The sequence below is a fragment of the Tamandua tetradactyla genome, chromosome 11, assembly GCF_023851605.1.
Source record: "Tamandua tetradactyla isolate mTamTet1 chromosome 11, mTamTet1.pri, whole genome shotgun sequence".
Lineage (NCBI taxonomy): Eukaryota > Metazoa > Chordata > Mammalia > Pilosa > Myrmecophagidae > Tamandua > Tamandua tetradactyla.
This window is the reverse complement of record NC_135337.1, coordinates 83,888,222-83,906,229: the sequence shown is the minus strand read 5'-3', so window position 1 is coordinate 83,906,229 and position 18,008 is coordinate 83,888,222. Positions and strand designations below refer to the sequence as shown.

Sequence of the window (18,008 nt, the reverse complement as noted above, 5' to 3'; positions counted from 1 at the left end):
CTGCCGGAGATGGTCGCCGGGTCCTAGCGCCCGCCTTCACGCGACCGCCTCGGAATGGGCTGGCTTTGAGCGGGGCCGGCCGGTGTTCAGCAACGAATGGGAGCCTGGTTCCCTGACAGGGCCGGCGCCAAGTGCCGACCTCGTGACTTCCATGTCCAGTGCCAGCCAGTGACCCGGTGTCCCCCAGTGTCAGGGCTGGCCCTTCTAAACTCCCAGAAAAAGGGGCTGGAGTGTCACCCTCAACTTCTTCTCACTCTTTTGCCCCTTTCATTCAAACCATCAGTAGATCCTGTTCATTCCTAATTATATCCCAGATTGGACCACCGATCCCCACCCCTATGGCTCTTCCACATTCCTAGCCTGGACTACTGTAGCTATCTTCTCCTTAGTCTCTGGCTCCCATTCCTGTCCCTCTCCACTCTGCTCTCTACCCAACAGCCAGAAGCATCTTCAAAGGATAATTCACCTGAGTCCTCTACTGGAGCCCACCTGGGGTTTCCCTTTGCTCTGGGGTGGCAAGCATACCCCACACCTCGGTCTGCAAGTCCCTAAGGTCTAGACTCCTCCTCCTCTTAGTTGCTTATGACCCCAGGATCTTTGCACATTCTTGCCCTGGGGTGTAATGGTTAGAACAATCCTAGTTTAAACCAAGGAACTGCCAGCCACCACTTCTATCTTAAACTCCATGTACCTCAGTTTCCCCACTTCTAAAATTGTAAAACTCAGTCATGGTAACTGTCTCCTGGGGCTGTTAGGAGAATGAAGTGAGAAAATGCAAGAATATACTACAAGGCTGGGCAAACAGTATTGTATAATGTAGTGGCCAATGTGATGGTACAATTTTTCCTTGGGAAAGCGTCCCCTATCTAAATCAGAAGCCGTTATGCTTCTTCTAGAATGTACTATATTACGTATTTAAATATATATATATATTTCTGAATTGGATATCTGGAGCTCCTTGAGGGCTGAGACACCAGCACTCAACAGATGCTTGTTGAATGCATAAGTGAGCAACCGCCTTCATCTAGGGGTGTCCCTATAATGTGGACTTTGAAGGGGCAAGGTGTAGGTTAGAGAAGATGGGGCAGGGGGTAGGTTAGGGGAGCAGATGTGACGAGACTGCCCCCATGGTCTCTTATCAGCCTCCATTATCAACCCACCAGGCTGTCAACATGCCAGAGTTCCCATCAGAGGAGTCTCTGACTGCATGGAAAAAGTCCTAAGTGAGTGGATCCTGCCCTGGGCCATTGTAGGATCTCACCCTGACTGGCCAGCAGCCAGGCCTGGGGCAGCAGAGAGTGGTGACTGCTGGGATGGGTCGCTGTAAGATACTGTTTGGGAGAGCTGGGAAAGCAGACGCATGTGGCTCTGGGGCTCAGGGAGGAAGCCAGGACGCTTGGGTCCCAGATGCACAGCTGGCTCAAGCCACACCCTCCCATCTCCTGAACAATGGAGAACGAGCAACAGGCGACCCACGACACTGAGCCAGGAGGCAGTGGGAGGATTTTACTAGCTTCACGACACACAACACCCCCAGGCCCCCGTGGAGGCTGGTGACCCCTTCAGCCATCGGGCCCCAACAGTGCCCCTCGCTCATCTACCCACTCTGGACTCTCACCGGCAGGGAGGGCTGGGCTGACAGTGTCATGGGTGGGAGAGCCAGGGTCAGGGCGGGGCTCAGGGTTGGGGTTGGGACTGGGTGCAAGATCAGGGTTGGGACAGGAACCCAATTCCTGGTCAGGGCTGGACACAAGGTCAGGATCTGCATCAAGGCCAGCCTCAGGGTCAGAAGATTGGACAGGATCAGGGCTGGGTTTGGGGCTGGGATCTGGGAGGGAGCCCAGCCCAGAGCCAGGGTCAGAGCCAAGGCCAGAGCTGGGACCAGGGCTGAGGCCCAGGCCAGAGCCCAGCACAGAGATGGCGTCAGGACTCAGGAGAGAGATCTGGCTTGGCCTCAACACGGACACGGGGTTCAGACCAGGCCCCAGGCCCAGGCCCGCAGCAGCTGCCGCTGCCGCTGCCGCTGCGGCTGCCGCGCCCTCGTGCACGCGCTTGTGCTTGGTGAGGCTGGAGGCTTGCCCGAAGGCCTTGCCGCAGAGCTGGCAGCGGTAGGGGCGCTCGCCGGAGTGCACGTGCAGATGCTGCAGCAGCGCCGAGCTCTGCCCGAAGGCCTTAGAGCAGTGGGGGCAGGCGTAGGGCCGCTCGCCCGTGTGGATGCGCAGGTGGTGCTGTAAGTTGGAGCTCTGCCCGAAGGCCTTGCCGCAGTGGGGGCAGCGGTAGGGGCGCTCAGCCGTGTGCGTGCGCTGGTGCTGCAGCAGCGCCGAGCTCTGCCCGAAGGCCTTGCCGCACTGCGGACAAGGGTAGGGCCGCTCGCCCGTGTGCGTGCGCAGGTGCTTGAGCAGAGCCGAGCCCTGCCCGAAGCCCTTGGCGCACACCGGGCACTTGTGGGGCCGCGGGCCGCCGTGCGTGCGCAGGTGCTGCGCTAGCAACGAGCCGTGGCCGAAGGCCTTGCCGCACACGGGGCAGTGGTGCGGCTTCTCGCCGCTGTGGCTGCTGCGGTGCTTCAGCAGCGTGGAGCGCCACCCGAAGGCCTTGCCGCAGGCTGCGCACTGGTACGGCCGGGCCCCCGTGTGGATGCCGCGGTGCTGGGCCAGCGTGGCGCCGTGGCTAAAGGACTTGCCGCAGTCGGGGCAGCGGTACGGCTTCTCGCCGCTGTGTGTGCGGCGGTGCTGGCTCAGCCCCGAGCTGCGGCGGAAGGCTCGCCCGCAGTCGGGACAGGAGAAGGGCCGGGGTGGGCTGGCCGGGGCCTGGAGCTTGGCGGGGCTGGTGGCCAGGACCTCGGAGGTGGCAGTGAGGCTGGATGAGAGGGGGTCCAGGTCTGGGGCGGCAGGGCTGGGGGTGTCACTGTTAGGGTCGAGAACCAGGGGGACTGGGCCAATGACATCTGGGTCGAGGTCGAAACTTGAAGACATGGGGTCGAGATCTTGGGGCTCCAAGTCTGGGTTCCCCACGATGGAGCCTGGAGCTTCAGTGTCAGGGTCCAGATCCTCGGCAACGGGCTCGAGATCCTCATAGCTGGATTCCACGTCTCTGGAGACGATGGTGAGGTCTTCTGGGTCTTCAGAAACTGCATCCGGGTCTTCCGAGTTGGGGTCCAAGGATTCTGAGTCGGAGTCAGGCTCTTGGTAAACACGCCTGGGGCCTTTGTGGCCAGGGTTCCTCACCAAGACAGAGCGCCGCACCCCAGGCCTCGAGGAGCCAGCTGCTTCCGCAGCACGATCTGCAGGGCAATGCCAGAGGGGGTGGGGGTGGAGGCAGAGCTAGATTCTGAGGAACAGTGGGTCTCTTTTACAATCTGGGCAAGGTTAGAAGGGGAGGGGGGACCGAAGACCCCACTCCCACAAACACATGAATCCTTCCCTTGGCCCACACCCCAGAGAGCTTTCCAGCTTTCCCCAGCCAGAACAGGGAGCAGAGGGATCCAGGTGGGACATGGCAGGACCCTCCCCTCTCAGCCCCGCACCTGGATGGAAGTCACAGGACCCAGCGCTAGAGGTGTCCAATGCCCAGCTCCACGGCTCGGCCCCTCTCTCCATCCTGGGCTCTTCTTGTAGGAAGGTTGGGTCCTGCGGAGGAGAGGCTCTTCCATTCCAATGCCCTTCACTGGGCGGCGTATCAGCATTCCTGTTTGCTCCTGAGCTTACAGCCTGAGCTTCTCCTCCATAAGGGGGTGGCATATTTGGGGGTCTCCTAATGGGGCCTGGGCCTCTGGCTCACCTTCTAGAGAAGGGGCATCCTGAGCTCTAGAGCCTGTGGCTGGGGTATGAGGGGGGGGGGCAGACAACATGCGGTCCCCCTCCTGGGTCACTGGGGGAGGGCAGAGGGACCCTGGCTTGCCTCTTGGGGAGGGAGGCACCCTGAATTCCGGACTGCAAAGCTGGAAGGTGGGAATCAGTGCCCAGACATGTGTCCCCTCTCAGTTAGAAGAACCTGAATGTCAGTTCCTAGAGCTGGAGGGTGAGAGTGGGCACGAAGCCCCCATAGCCAAGAGGGTGGGGACAGGTGCCAGTATACCTGCTTTCTCAATTGAACAGGAGACTCTGAATTCTAACCCCTAGCTGGAAAGTAGGTGGAAATAACATCTGGGGCCCTTCCTGGGCTGGGAGGGAGTCCCCTGGACCACCTCCTAGGAAGGGGCGATTCCTGAGCGTTAGTCCCCATGGCTGGGGGCCTGGAGATGGGTGTCAGGACGTGTGATTTCCCTCCTGGATGAAAGATCCTGAATTCCAGCTCCATGGCTGGTGGGTAGGTAAAGGGTGGAGAAACAATAGCTCTAGGACCCCTTCTGGAGAGCCTGAGGATCTCAACACCCGCTGGCTGGGCGCTGGGGGGGGGGGGGGGGCAAACAATATATAAGTCAGTTCCTGGGGACAGACAAGAGCTCTGGCTCCCCTGCTGAGAGGGGTTCATCCTGAGCCCTAGACCCCATAACTGGGAGGAGGTAAGTAAATGGAGAGTGGCAAAGTTTCTGGCTGGAACTCCTCAACCACAGACCCTATAGCTGGAAAAGGTGGGAAACAATACCTGGGTTCCCCTCTGGGTTCCTTGGATCACCCCTAAGGCAGGGGCCTCCTGAACTCCAGATCTCTTAGCTGGAAAGTGGAAGAAGAAATACCTAGGGCCCTTCTTGGGTTCCTCGGGGGCAGGTGGACTCCTCGATCATCTCTGAAGGAAGGGGACTCGTGAACTCTGGACCCCATAGCTGGAGGGTAGGGGAACAATAACTGGGCCTAGGGGACAGATGGACCCCTGGATCACCTCTCGAGGAAGGGGTCTTCTGAACTCTGGACGGCAGGATGAAAGATGACCGGACAATACCTGGGGCCCCTCCTGGGTTCCTGTGGGGGTGGGGGGGAGACGTCTGGATCGCCTTCTGGGGAGGGGGCGTCCTGCGCCTCCACCCCACAGCGGGAGGGTGGCCCAGTCCCTCGCGGCTCAGGGCTCCCAGCCTCCCGCCGGGCCCTCCCCTCGGGACGCAGCGGCAGGGCGAGCGCGCTAGGCCCGCGGGCCGTGCGCCCCCCTCCCCATCGCAGCTCGCGACTCCCCTTTCCCGGGCTGGGGTAGGCGGCGCGCGGGGCGGGGGGCAAATAGAGGTCGCCCCGGGCCGCGCCCCGCGCGGGGGCCCCTCACCCGCCCTCTCCGCCCCCCCCCCCGGCCCCCGCCCGGCCCGGCCGCTCGCGGGGACACTCACCCGGCGCCCCTCGCCCCTGCCCGGCCCGCCGCGCCCACGCCGGCCGCCGGCGCCCCCCGGGCCTGCAGGAAGCCCCCCGCCCGCCAGCCCCGCCGGCGGCCCCCTCGGCCCAGCGGCCCCGCCAGGCGCTCCCGGGGAGCGAGAGGGGCCGGCCGAGGGCCGCAGCGGGAGCTGCTGGGACTTGTAGTTCGCCCGCGCCCGCCGCCGCCGCCATCGCTGCCCCCGCCCCCCGGGCCAGCCTTTGTCCCGGCCCGGCCGGCCTGGCCGCGCGGCCGCCCCTTTGTCTGCACGGCGCTCGGCCTGCGCGGCCCTCTGGCTGTCCCTGCGTCTCTCCCGGTGCCTGCACCTCTCTGTTTCTAGCCTGTCTCTGTGTCTGTCTCTTTCCCTGTTCCTTTCTCTGTCCCTGTCTGTTTCTGTCCCTCTCTCCGTTTCCGTCTCTCTTTACCTCTGTTCCTGTCGCTTTCTCTACCCCTATCCCCCATCACCCTCTGGCCCTCTCTCTTTCAGTCTCTCTTTGCTTCTGCTCCTGGCCCTTTCCTGCCTTGGTCTCTGTATTCTCTCTCCCTCTCCTTTCCTCCCTCTCTCCCTCTCCTCTATCTCTGGCTCCTGCCAATGTCTTGGAGTCGATCTTGTTCAGAAACCACCAGAGTAGATCTCTCTTGCAGACTCAACGCTCATTAGGAGAGACAAGACTCCGATGAGCCCTGGAATTTGGAAATGTGTTTTATCTTTGCTTTACCCAGCAAATTTTTTTTTTTCATCACAGAACCTGCAGCCTCCTTGGGGTCCACATCCTTTCACATCCCTCAAGGAACAGAGTGTGGGGTACCCTCCCTAGGTCAACCTCCTACCCAGATAGCGGGTCACTGCTGTCCCTGGTAGGATCCGCTGCCTGATGCTCCTGGGATGATTTCTGGAGAACTCAGGACCAGGACTTGGAAGGGCTCCGGGCAGACTACCTGGAGACCCAGATCCCCACTGAGGGAGAAAGTGGAAAACAGCCCCGGCAGCTGGCAGCTGGGCCACGATGTTCTCCACGTAACATAAACAGTCACAATATAAACAGTGATCGGACAAGGCCACTCCGTGACCATGTCTGAACCAAGATAGAGACAAGGACATCCTGCAACCATTCTGCAAATGAACACACATCCCCTTGTCCCAAAGAACCCAAGCCCTTGCCAATAAAGGAATGGTAATGCTCCTATTAAAGGAATACTTATGACATCCGCTTTTTCTGTCTGCTCAGTATCTCCCCGCCTGCCCTCTGCTAATGGCACCTTGCTTTTCCTTGGTGGAATCCCCTTCCAGCACTCCAGATGGATGCGTGTCTAACACAGCCCCCCACTTCCACGCACCCTAGGCTTACCAATCAGAGAAGCCCATCCCCTGGCCACAATAATTGAGTCTGGGATGAGGATGTGATGCAGGCAAGCCGAGGGTCTCATTCCTCCTCTGGAACCACGAGCTTCAGGGACTTGGTCCTCCCCACCATCCTCGCCAGTTGTCTGGCAGAGCAGTCTGCAGACTGAGGCCAAGTTACCCCAGGATGCATAGGTGAGAGCTCGAAAGCCATGTCTCAAGCCAGAAGCCCTCACTTTTTCTAGTCTCATGAGCCAATGTATTTCCTTGGTGTTTTAGCTAGTTTTGGTGTTTGAGCTCTCTCTCTCTCTCTTTTTTTTTTTTTGCATGGGCAGGCACCAGGAGTCGAACCCTGGTCTCTGGCATGGCAGGCGAGAACTCTGCCTTGAGCTATCTCTTGCATCCATCACAGTCTTGACTGATTTAGAAATTAGTATTGAATGGAGGAAGTGTCGAAACAAGAACTTAAAATTTGGAATTGGCTGAGCAAAGGTGGGGTAGAAAAACAGGGCCACCGGGTACAGAAAAATATGTGACTAGGACTCCCTAGATTTGTGCAGTGCACAACCTGCCGGGATGTAGGTGGCAGCCCCATGGGAGAACCCTCCCCAGGAAACGAAATCTCTGCTATGTGGAAGAAAAACAGCTGATTAAACTGTTGCCTCTTTTATCTTAGGACTCTGTCTCCTGGGGCTGTGGCTTGAGAGACTTTGGAGAAAAATATCGGGTTGAAATGTTTTCGGAGGAAAATATCAGGAATATGTTGGTGCTTTCCTGAAGACTTTTCTCAAGGTCTTACAAGAAAGACACAAGGTTTTGCCACGTCAAAAATTAGAGAGAAATGTGCATCTGCTAGATTTTGTGGGCTTGCCAGAGCCAAAAGAATGCTTTGCTCCAAATTAGAGGAAGAGGCATGCAATGAGATGGGAGATAAGACTGGGGGATTATTAGGAAACTAGGGGGCACTTGATGCCCCGGTGATTCCCAAACACTGAACACTCCTTGTCTTCAAAGGTAACAGTTACCCTCCTTGAGAAGAGTTACCCTCCCTGAGAATCACACTATGGATTGAAGCATGGGGCAAGATAGAGGATTTGGCGTAGTTCTGTTGCTAGGAGACAAGGCTGGGTGCCAGACTCACATGTCCAGGTGAGGTCTGGGCACCAAATCACCCAGGAGTAGGCTAGTGAGCTGGGCCATCCAATCATAGAACTCCACTCACCTGAGCACAGTGACTGGTTCACGGTTGGGCATGTGACTCAAGTAGTCCAATCAGTGTTCCTTGAATTCTGACATGGAGGTGGAGTGGGGAGAGAAAGCCCCACTTCCTTTGGAGCCTTAATTATAGGGAGTGGGGCTACCAGCAGCACCCTTTGCCACCACTTGGAGGGACAGAGGCCTGAGAGTTGACAGAGGTAGACAGAATCAGCCATGCTTGATGTTAGACATAATTCCAGACTTTGTTTCAAAGCCAATAAAACCCCTTTTCTCCTTGGGCAGGACAGAACTGGGTTTCTGACACTTGTAACGAAAATCATCTAAGATAATACTGAAATATCAGGCACCATCTATTGAACTAGCCAAGTGCCAGGCACTGCTCTAAACATTGTACATATACCTATGATTAATCCTCATGACCATCCTATGAAGGAAGAACTATTACCACCCCGATCTATAGATGAGGAAACAGAGGGTCAGAGTGTGAAGCCATATGTCCAAGGACAGAAACACACGTAAGTAGCAGGTCTGAATTCTATTGCTGAATGATGCTGCCATTGACAAAGTTGTTTTCCTTTAAAAATTAATCTATTTTCCCATATCCAATCCTATTTTGGGTCTTATTTCATAAGCCTTTTTGGTTTTTATAGTTCATGTGAGGTGTTTCTTTGTAGGGTCGGTATAGGAGCGATAGACATAAACCCATAAAATAACTTTCAGAATCACCCTGTGTCTTTCTGCCCAACTTAAACATTTCCAGTGACGTTTCTTTCCTTCCGTAGCAGCCCATCACAGGGCTGGTCAATTCCTTTGTTACAAAATGCTTCAAGTTTTTCTGAAATCTGTCTCCTTGTAACTTCTACCCATTGTTTCTCATCTGGTGGCTGATGAGAAACATTCCTGGAACCAGGCAGGAACACAGATAATCCTGCAACTGGAGGTACATGGAACTGAAAATAAAAATATTTTATTTAATATTTTATAAAATATTTCATAAAATATTTAATAAAAATATTTTTTTAAATATGGAGTACTTCACGAATTTGCGTGTCATCCTTGCGCAGGGGCCATGCTAATCTTCTCTGTATCGTTCCAATTTTAGTATATGTGCTGCCGAAGCAAGCACTCGAAAGTAAATTTTAATGAGCTTGCTGGAAGGCGAGGCATAAAAAGGAAAAGGGTTTTTGTTAAGGTTGTCTGATCCCTGGGCAGACCAGTTTCATCAGGGTAGTCTGATTTTGTCTTGGCGATCATTATAGGATGGGTTTATTTCAGTGGTTCTCAATCAGGAGCCCCGGGGAACATGCGGCAACATCTTAGGAGAGGTATTTAGTTGTCACAACTTGGAGGAGGGCTGCTACTGGCATCTAGTGAGTGAGTAGAGGACAGGGATGCTGCAAAACATCCTATAATGCACAGGATGCACAACAAAGAATTATCTGACCCCAAATATGGGGTAACTCAGAGGTGGGTCATGCACCACACCTTTAGAGGAAGCAAGCTGAAGAGGTATTCCACAGCTAGCAGACCTTCTCATGGTCAACTTAAATACTGTGAGTGTGGCCCCAAGGGCAATTTTGTGGCTAGGGTTCAAGGCTGCATCCTGTCCTTCACGGGGAAATGGCAACATGCCCTTAAAGAACTGCCCTGTCGAGGGTTGAGGATGGCTCATCAGTGGCCCATTGAGTTGGGTCCTTGGTCTTTGAAGGGCCAGGGAGCCAGCGCCAATAAGCCATGTCCATTCCCTGAAACTGTATGTTTAATCGCCTATAGAGGCCAATTCCAGGCATGGCCTCCAAGGTCCATCTTAGTTCGTACTTCAGACAGAGTGGGCTTCTTGGTAGATGATCTCCTCCAACCCAGGGCGGCCATGTGGGCTGCTGTCCAAGGTGCTGGCTCGTGAGAGGCTTGCTAAGCCCGGTCACCCATGGGCTCAGGGGTCCCACACTAGGTTCCTCTGTCCCTTTCATTTTGTTCTTGGCTAGATACTTACCCCCCACCCTGGGCTTTGTCATATTCTGATGCTTTCAGTGGTGTGCACTCCTCACAGACACACACACACACACACACACACACACACACCACCAACAACAATAATCTCTGACCTGGGACTAGCTAGCCAGTGCACCATCCATGGTAGGCCATTCTCAACAGTGTCCACCTCCCCAGCCCCTCCCGTCTCTCAACAATTGAAAGTCTTTCCCCAAACCCTTGTCTTCTTCCTCCCTCCTCATTTTCATCCCCAGAAGGGGAGCTCCCCTCCCTGGCCGCACATCACACAGTGCTGACAGGTGATTGCATTTCTCATTTCTAACAACCTAGTGGAAGAGGCTGTTCATTTTATGGGTGAGGAAGCTGAGCTCAGAGTGGTTAGCTGACTTGCTCAAGTTTACTCTCAAGGACGTGGAGGAGTCAGGACTTGAACTCTGTCCATTTAGCCTTGGGAGCCTGGGTTCTCAGTCCCTCGCACTGTCTGTTCCATGCTCTCCCTGTCATCCGAAAATTTCTTCCACTGCCTGAATACCTCCCTCTGAGTCCGATCACCAAGCCTTGGCACAGGCCGCAATGACCTCCCTGAACAGAGTGGGGGTGAATCTGGGATCTGAACAAATGTCCTTTTTGAGCATCCATGGTTTTCTCACTCCCTGCCTGGACAGCCTCTTCCTCCAGTCCCCGCCCCTCCAAGCAACCCTATTTAATGGCCGAGCATTGGGGAGGAGAGAGGAGGGACTAGTGATGTTGCCATCACCCACGTTTATTGCTGGCTGGGGCATGGATAGATAGACATCTGGGGGGCCTGGGGGTCCACGGTCCTCCTACAGCCCAGATGGTGAGGTGAACCCTGGTGAACGTGGCTCTCCTGGAAGTTGCCCTGTCTCAGCACTGCTGGGCCCTCGTACTTGTAGGGAAACTTGTCCTCATAGTGGGTTGAGAAGAAACGCTGTCCACCCAGTGGGGGCTCCATATGGCTGTACTTGCACTGGGGAGACAAGATGGGCAGCCTGGCAGAGCAGCCTGGAGGACGGCTGGCCCACTGCGGCCACTCTGTGGTCCCCATACTGCCCTGGAAGCATCAGAGCAGCGACGAGGCTTAGCCAGGTGGGGCTGGTGGTTGGACCGTGAAGAGGTGGGCAAAAGGGGTCCCAGTGTGAAATGGTCCCTAGTTTCCAACTGGAGCTGGATGGGGGGTGGGGGTGGGTCAGATGGAAACTAGGGGTGCCTCTGGAATGGCCACAGGATTGGGGATACCCTAGGCAACCCTTGAGCTAACTCTTCGTTTGGAATATAACCCTGCTGAAAGGGTTATGTAAGTGACACATAACCCTGAGCCTGGGGTGTCCCTGGAGTGACCCTGAGCTGACTCCACCCTAACTGTGAGTTTGGGGTAACATCCCAAGCGTCCCTGAGATAACTCTACACTGGTTTGGGGATTTGGGGTCAGGGGTACCCCTCTCCCACGCCCTCACCCGCTGCAGCATCTCCTCATTCACCAGGGCCGGAGCTGTTCCGTGCGGCGTCAGCATCTTCTGGTTGGTGGTTAAAAAATCTGGCTCTGGAGATTTGGGTGGGAGAAGAGGAGCTGCGGGGCTGAGGGGGCGGGGCCGAACGACACTTAAGGGGGCGGGGTTAGGGCTCGGGGGCGGAGCCTAGACCCAGCGGGGGCAAGGGCTGAACCGAGAAGCTGGGAGGAGGGGCGCGGCCAAGCCGAGGAGGTGAGGGAGGTGGGTGAGGGGGACAGGGCTAGACGAGTCTGGGGCGGGGCCAGGCGGGGGTAGGTCAGCTGGGCAGGGGGCGGAGTCTGACGGGTGGGAGGGGTCAGAGTCAGTGAGCCTACAGAAAGGCGGGAGGGCATGATCACGAGGGGCAGGGTTGTCTGGGAGTGGAAATGTGGGGGAGGGGGGCCCCTGGTAGATTCGGGACCAGGCAGGGGGCGGGGCGGGGCTTTCCGGGACGGGCCGCGCTCACCCCGGGTTCCCTCCGGCAGGTTGCTCTGCAGCAAGTGGAGGGTCAGCGCTTTCGGGGGCCTCTGCGTCTCCGTGGGGGCGAGGTAGTCCGAGCCCATCGAGGTCTGGAAGAAGTGGTCGAGTAGCGACGCCTCCCTCAGGGTCACGTGACTCTGCAGCTTCTCGTGGGGCGGGTGGCGGCTGGGTGGCTGGGTCGGGTGCGGCGGCTGTAGGACCACATGGCATCCGCAGTGGTAAAAGATGTCCCCAGGCTCCGGTCGGAGCGCAGAGGGAGGCGGTGGGCGCTGTGTGACCATGGACAGTTCCTTGGCCCTCTCTGGGCCCCACGAGGCGGCGCTGGGAGTCGGTACCCAGCTCTCATTTTACACCCAGAGGCACCGAGGCTTGGAGTGGTGGGTGACACAACTTACCCTAGAGGACTCAAATAGATCCAGGAGATCCCTGGGTACACTCCAAGGTCACTCCCACCCCAGGGCCTTGGCACTTGCTGTTGGCTTTGCAGGGGGAAGCCCTTTTCCTGGAGGACCTTGCCCCTTTCTGCTGACCTGGGGCAGAAAAAACTGCGTGGAGGTGGTGAGGCTGCCGGGGCCGGGGCGCTGGTTTCCTTCCAGGATGTGGGACGCGGGGGTCTGGTCGTGATGAAGAACAAAAGGCTCTGTGGGTGACAGAGCAGGGACTGAGAGGCTCTGGGAGGCTGCTGGGCTGGCCAGGGGCATGGGTGGGGTGGGGGTGGGGCAGCAGGCTCTCACCTGGCTCCCTGGGGTAGAAATGCTGGGCGTGAGTGGTCCTGTCGTGAAAGAGGCCATCTCCGGGGCGAATGTTCACGTTGTGGATGTGGGCAGTGGCCTGGGCCTTGTCATACCTGCAGGTAAGGTGGGATGCAGCTGCAATTCCCAGAAACACGCCAGGGGGGACAGGCCCATTAGGCAAGTCCCAGGGGCTCAGGGTAGATCTGGCCCACTAATGGGCCTTGTCTGCTAGGGACAGAGACCTCAGCGGCATAGTATTGCCCAAGGGAGGCACACCCCACATGTTGTTGCTGATGGCTCTTTATCCCATCTTGGTGAGAAGGCCATGGTCCCTTCCTACCGGTCTGGGGGCAGACCCTGGGGCCTGTAGGTCTGTGCCTGCACTGAAGAAATGGACCCATAGCCAATCTTGCAGTCTCCCAGTTCCACGCTGGATGAGGCCTATGGGCAGACAAGGAAGGGATGGACAAAACTGCCCGGTCCCCACCGCTGCCCTCCCCAGCAGTCCAGCTGGGCCTTGATTACCCTTTTACACATCAAGGCAGGAGGGCCCAGGAGGGCCTGGAACTGACTCCGATAGGAGGTCTCATGGCCCTCTGTCTTTTGGTCCCACTTGAGGGTATTGGGACCCCCTAAGGATGGGCAAGAGGAGAGAAAGAGAGAGAGAGAAAATAGGGTTGGTTTTCAGCAGCCTCAGTCCCACCAGGATTCAATTCCTCATCTGGGAAGGGGAACTGGGCAGGAAAACACCAAAAATAATAAAAATAACCGTTACCAAATATCGAACCAGGCATCTGTGGCAAGGGCTTTGCAGCTGGTATTATTTTCCCAATTTTACAGGCTCTCTGAGGCCCTGAGAGGTTAAGTGAATTGCCAGATATCACAGAAATGTAGGAGCTAGAATGGAATCAAATCCAGATCGGATGATCCCTGAGCCCAGCTTGGAGGCCCCAGGCATAGAAAATCACTTGAAGATCGTCAGCTCTTTGCTGAGTGCCTGCTCAGTGCCAGGCAAATTACCAGCTGGGCTCTTTTGGCTTCACCAGCCCCTATGAATTGAGGTGCTATTATTGCACCCGTTTTGCAGATGGGGAAACCGACGCTTGGAGAGATAGACTTGCTCAGAGTCACAATTAGTGTGGCAGGGCTGAGGTGGGGAGACTTAGCAGATTTATCTGACCCCAAACTAGCTGTCAGGCCTTCCGGCCCATTGCAGGGCGCCCTGGAGATTCGGTTGCTATCGTGCCCACTTCACGGATGCAGAAACTGAGGCTGGGAGAGCTTGCAAGGTCTCTCGTCCTCGTGGCTAACGACATTGGGGTCAGAAAAGTCTTTGTGGTGAGGGCTGCAGAACTAGTCGGCAGTAGCACCCTTGACCCCTGTCGTGCCAACTATAATGTCCTCGGAGTGGGGTGCATGGGGTGTGGGGGTGGGGGGGTACAGAGGCTTGGGAACCCTGGGTTAAACAAACCACTCCGGCCGTCCCGGGCGCGCGCTCACCGAGGTGGATGCAGGGCGAGCGTGGCTGCGGGCGCGCGTCGTGGGGCGGGAAGAGCGCCCGATGCGTAGTGGGCGGGATGCCGAGCTTGGCGCGGTCGCCGGGCGGCACCGAGTCGCGGTCGAAGATGAGGCGCGCGCCACGGATCTGCTCGCGTGCGCGCGGCGGCCGCTCGGGCCAGACGTAGGCGGCGCGCACGTTGGAGAGATTCCCGGCGGCGCGCGCGTCCGCGTGCATGCGCAGGTTGGTGGCGAGCATAGTCAGCGTGCGCTCCCGCGCCAGCTCGCTGGAGGGCGCGACTCGAGGCAGCGGCGGGAACGCGCGGTGCGTTTCCGACACCGGCTCTTCGCACGCCCAGCGCGCGTCCTGGTGCGAGAGCAGCGACCGCGGCGGCGGCGGCGGCTGGCAAGGCGGGGCGCGGGTGGCCTCCGGGTAGGCCCGGAAGTCGCGGCGCGACGAGGAGAGCATGGTGCCCTCCTGCAGCCGCGGGTCCGGCCCCAGCGCGAAGTGCGAAGCCTTGAGGAAGTCCCGCAGGGGCATCGGGTACTGCAGGACGGTGCCCGCGGTCATAGTGGGACACTGCGCCACCTGTGGGGGGGGCGGCGGAACAGGCGACTGAACAAGTGGGGATTTCGTTATGGGGGGGGAGGGAATAACATTCCAAGCAGAGGGAACAACAGGTGCGAAGTCTAGGAGACTGGAGCAGGGGGAGCAAGGGAGAGAGCCATAGACAATGAGCTTGGAAAGGCCATGGGGGACCAGGTCCTCGGGGGCCCAGGGGGTGAAGGTGTTTGGCTTTTCCTCGGAGTGAGGTGGGAGCCACGGTAGGTTCTGGAGCAGAGGAGGAGAATGTCACTACACAAATGAATGTGCATTTACAGCCACCGTTTATTGGCAGCTCACCTCTGTGCCCATTTTTATCAAATGAACCAGGTAACGTGGGTTTTAACCACTGTGCGACTTAAGGAGCACTGAGGTTCAGGGAGTTTGCCATTTGTTTCGGATTTGAGCCGAGGACTCTGATTCTAGAGCCCACGGAATGAATCACTGCAATCAACGGTGCCATCAGTCACTAACTCCCTTGTCAACTCTCCTTCATGTCTGTGAACCCACCTCTGTCCCTCTGTCCAACTCCCACCCTGCAGCCGCTGCCATTGCCCCATCTCTGCCACACAGCTCTGCACTGGTCTTCCTGTCCAGTGTAATTATTTTGGGCTCTAACCATTCTCCTAGGTCCCTTCCTCCCTCAAGCTCTAAGATTTGTCCACTTCCCACTCCCCTTCTCTGCCTTCAACTTCAGATTTCCAGCACCTCGCCTTGACTGGTCCTGAAATTGCCTATCTTTGTTCAGCACAGAAGTTTCTCTTCCACCCTCGTTGGAGACCGCAGCTACCCACCACCACCCAGACTCAGACTCACCTCCTACAGGAAGCCCACCTGACTACATCAGCCAACTACTACTTTCTCCTGCCCAGCCTTTAAAACAAACAAACAAAAACCCCAGGATTTTAAAGAAACCACAGTTTTCCAGTATAGAGGCTTGTTGCTTTTTCCCATTGATCATCTTGCCATCTGGAGTAGCTGAGAGTTGAGAAAAGCATGCCAAATATTTCAAAATCGTTTCCAAGAGAATCTGACAACTGAGACTGATTAGCCATAAATAGATAAATGGAATAACTCATTGAATATCTGTGACCTTCAGTTTCCTATTCTGTCCATCAGGGACAAGGGACAACATCCCTACCTCAAGGGGTGGCATGAGGATCGATGAGTCTTGGAAAATAGGTCTGGAGTTTGGTCGGACCCTCTGGGCCCCTTGATTTCCCTACGGCCGCTCACAAATTCCTTCCGAGGCTGCGACCAAGTGTAGGGGACCAGCTCTACCTATTGTAACCAAAGAACTTCGCCAGGGAAACCTGTCACAATGGTTGCCCAGCAATTCTGGGGCTGCGGGGAGGGAAATTGGGGGGTAGGTCTGGGTTTGATCCTGGCTTCTCTTGAGAGCTTTTGAGGGACACGGGCAAGTGGCCAAACTTCTCAGAGCCTCAGTTTTGTCATTGGGAAAATGGGACTGATAACTGCTAACCGCTTGGGAAAGCATGCTGTGTGAACTTGGCTGCCGGTGTCTATTATTATTTTTTGTGACCTTTCCCTGCTCCCCTGCCTCCTGACCATCCCCGCACTTGGATGGGCCCAATTCTTTGAGTTACAGCATCTCTTTTTATTTTATTTTGTTTTTTTATTAAACATAGCAACATACAAACACGAACATTCTTACCCTATGATCATTCAACAGTATCACCACATAGCTGTGTATTCATCATCATGATCATTTCTTAGAACATTTGCATCAATTCAGAAAAAGAAATAAAAAGACAACAGAAAAAAATTCATACATGCCATACCCCTTTACCCCTCTCTTTCATTGATCACTAGCATTTCAATCTACTAAATTTGTTTTAACATTTGTTCTCCCTATTATTTATTTATTTTTAATCCATATGTTTTACTCATCCGTCGATAAGGTAGATAAAAGAAGCATCAGACACAAGGTTTTCACAATCACACAGTCACATTGTGAAAGCTATATCATTATACAATCATCTTAAAAAAAACATGGCTACTAGAACACAGCTCTACATTTTCAGGCAGTTCTCTCCAGCCTCTCCGTTACACCTTAACTAAAAAGGTGATATCTATTTAATGCATAAGAATAACCTCCAGGATAACCTCTTGACTCTGTTTGGAATCTCTCAGCCATCGACACTTTATTTTGTCTCATTTCTCTCTTCCCCCTTTTGGTCAAGAAGGTTTTCTCAATCCCTTGATGCTGAGTCTCAGCTCTTTCTAGGATTTCTGTCCCACGTTGCTGGGAAGGTCCACACCCCTAGGAGTCATGTCCCACTCAGAGAGAGGGAGGCCAGTGAGTTTGTTTGTCATGTTGACTGAGAGAGAGAGGCCACATCTGAGCAACAAAAGAGGTTCTCTTGGGAATGACTCTTAGGCCTGATTTTAAGTAGACTTAACCTATCCTTTGCGAGGTCAAGTTTCAAATGAACAAACCCCAAGACTGGGGGCTCGGCCTATTGCTTTGGTTGTTCCCACTGCTTGTGAGAATATTTAGAATTCTCCACTTGAGGAAGTTGAATTTTCCCCCTTTCTTACCATTCCCCCGAGGGGACGTAACGGCACCTCTTATTTTTGCTTAATACTTAAAAACATATTTCTATTGTGGTGACATATAGGTAACATGATATTTCCCATTTTAGCCACTTTCAAGTATATCATTCGGTGGGATAAATCACATTCACATTATGCTGTCGCCATTACCCCAAACAGAAACTGCACCCGTGAGGCATTGACTTCCTTTCCCCCACCCCCACCCCTGGTGACCCTGGAATTTTCTGTCTCTCTGAATTTGCCTAGTCTAGGTATTTCATATCAGCAAGAGCATATAATATCTGTCCTTTGTGTGTGCCTTATGTCACTGCACATGATCTCTTCAAAGTCCAAACATGTTGTCACGTGCATGAAAGCGTCACTCCTTTATTATGGCCGAATAGTGTCCCATTCTGTGAAACTGCTCTTCTCGATATCATTCCAGGGTACCCTTTAAAGGTGTCAGTGCCCTCCAGGAAAAGTCCACCGGGGACACACCTGCGGTGGAACAAATTCAGTTTCATGGTTGATGGCAGCAAAGGAGAACACACACCTCTAGAAACCATGGATGTCTCAGTAGAAGAGTGTTAGAAAAGACTTATTATAGGATTTGGGCTTGTGTTAGATGCTCCGGGGGAGGGCAGAAGGTAGTTTTGCTCTCTATTGAATTCATTTACTGGTTGGAAATGTCGCTTTCCTTTTTTAAGATGAACAGATGAAAATACCGTATAAAACAACAGGAAAAAGCAAATTCAGAAACAGGTAAAGTCATGAGCCAGACTCATCTGTGAAAAGCAAAATTCTGG

The 18,008-nt window shown here is 55.1% G+C and overlaps 2 protein-coding genes and 1 non-coding gene across 8 annotated transcripts; all 3 read right to left on the bottom strand.

Moving 5' to 3' along the window:
* Positions 1-1,486: 1,486 nt before the first annotated feature.
* ZNF358 (zinc finger protein 358) lies at positions 1,487-6,388 on the bottom strand. Of its 6 annotated transcripts, none has more exons than XM_077121463.1 (4): positions 6,103-6,388; positions 4,819-4,898; positions 3,524-3,626; positions 1,487-3,280 (listed from the first exon to the last, which is right to left on the bottom strand). In XM_077121463.1, the coding sequence occupies exons 1-4, from the start codon at positions 6,371-6,373 to the stop codon at positions 1,563-1,565; spliced, it is 2,172 nt and encodes a 723-aa protein (XP_076977578.1). In that variant the 5' UTR covers positions 6,374-6,388; the 3' UTR covers positions 1,487-1,562. The 6 variants fall into 6 exon arrangements, with proteins under 6 accessions (XP_076977578.1, XP_076977579.1, XP_076977585.1 ...); XM_077121464.1 differs by lacking the exon at positions 6,103-6,388 and adding an exon at positions 5,252-5,296; XM_077121470.1 differs by lacking the exon at positions 4,819-4,898 and having other exon boundaries at positions 6,103-6,191.
* Positions 6,389-8,850: 2,462 nt separating this feature from the next.
* On the bottom strand, positions 8,851-8,957 carry LOC143651157 (U6 spliceosomal RNA). The gene has a single exon (XR_013159889.1). It is a non-coding gene; the product is annotated as a U6 spliceosomal RNA (small nuclear RNA).
* A 1,201-nt stretch (positions 8,958-10,158) lies between these two features.
* Positions 10,159-15,940, bottom strand: SAXO5 (stabilizer of axonemal microtubules 5). Its single transcript, XM_077121473.1, has 9 exons — positions 15,788-15,940; positions 14,046-14,631; positions 13,071-13,177; positions 12,886-12,986; positions 12,546-12,658; positions 12,342-12,451; positions 11,798-12,002; positions 11,299-11,384; positions 10,159-10,811 (listed from the first exon to the last, which is right to left on the bottom strand). Exons 1-9 carry the CDS (start codon positions 15,800-15,802, stop codon positions 10,587-10,589), a joined length of 1,548 nt encoding a protein of 515 aa, XP_076977588.1. The 5' UTR covers positions 15,803-15,940; the 3' UTR covers positions 10,159-10,586.
* Positions 15,941-18,008: the final 2,068 nt, after the last annotated feature.

Bases quoted from the DNA above. Each gene is read 5' to 3' on its own strand.
- SAXO5 (XM_077121473.1), bottom strand. The intron at 11,385-11,797 runs GTGAGCGCGGCC...CCAAATCTCCAG, and splicing joins CCTGCCGGAGGGAACCCGGG to AGCCAGATTTTTTAACCACC. The intron at 10,812-11,298 runs GTGAGGGCGTGG...TTGTCTCCCCAG, and splicing joins ATGAGGAGATGCTGCAGCGG to TGCAAGTACAGCCATATGGA.
- ZNF358 (XM_077121463.1), bottom strand. From the start codon at position 6,373: ATGTCCTTGTCTCTATCTTGGTTCAGACATGGTCACGGAGTGGCCTTG. The intron at 3,627-4,818 runs GTGATCCAGGGG...TCTCCTCCGCAG, and splicing joins GAAGACCCCTTCCTCGAGAG to GACCCAACCTTCCTACAAGA. The intron at 3,281-3,523 runs GTGCGGGGCTGA...ATTGCCCTGCAG, and splicing joins GTCCTGTGACTTCCATCCAG to ATCGTGCTGCGGAAGCAGCT.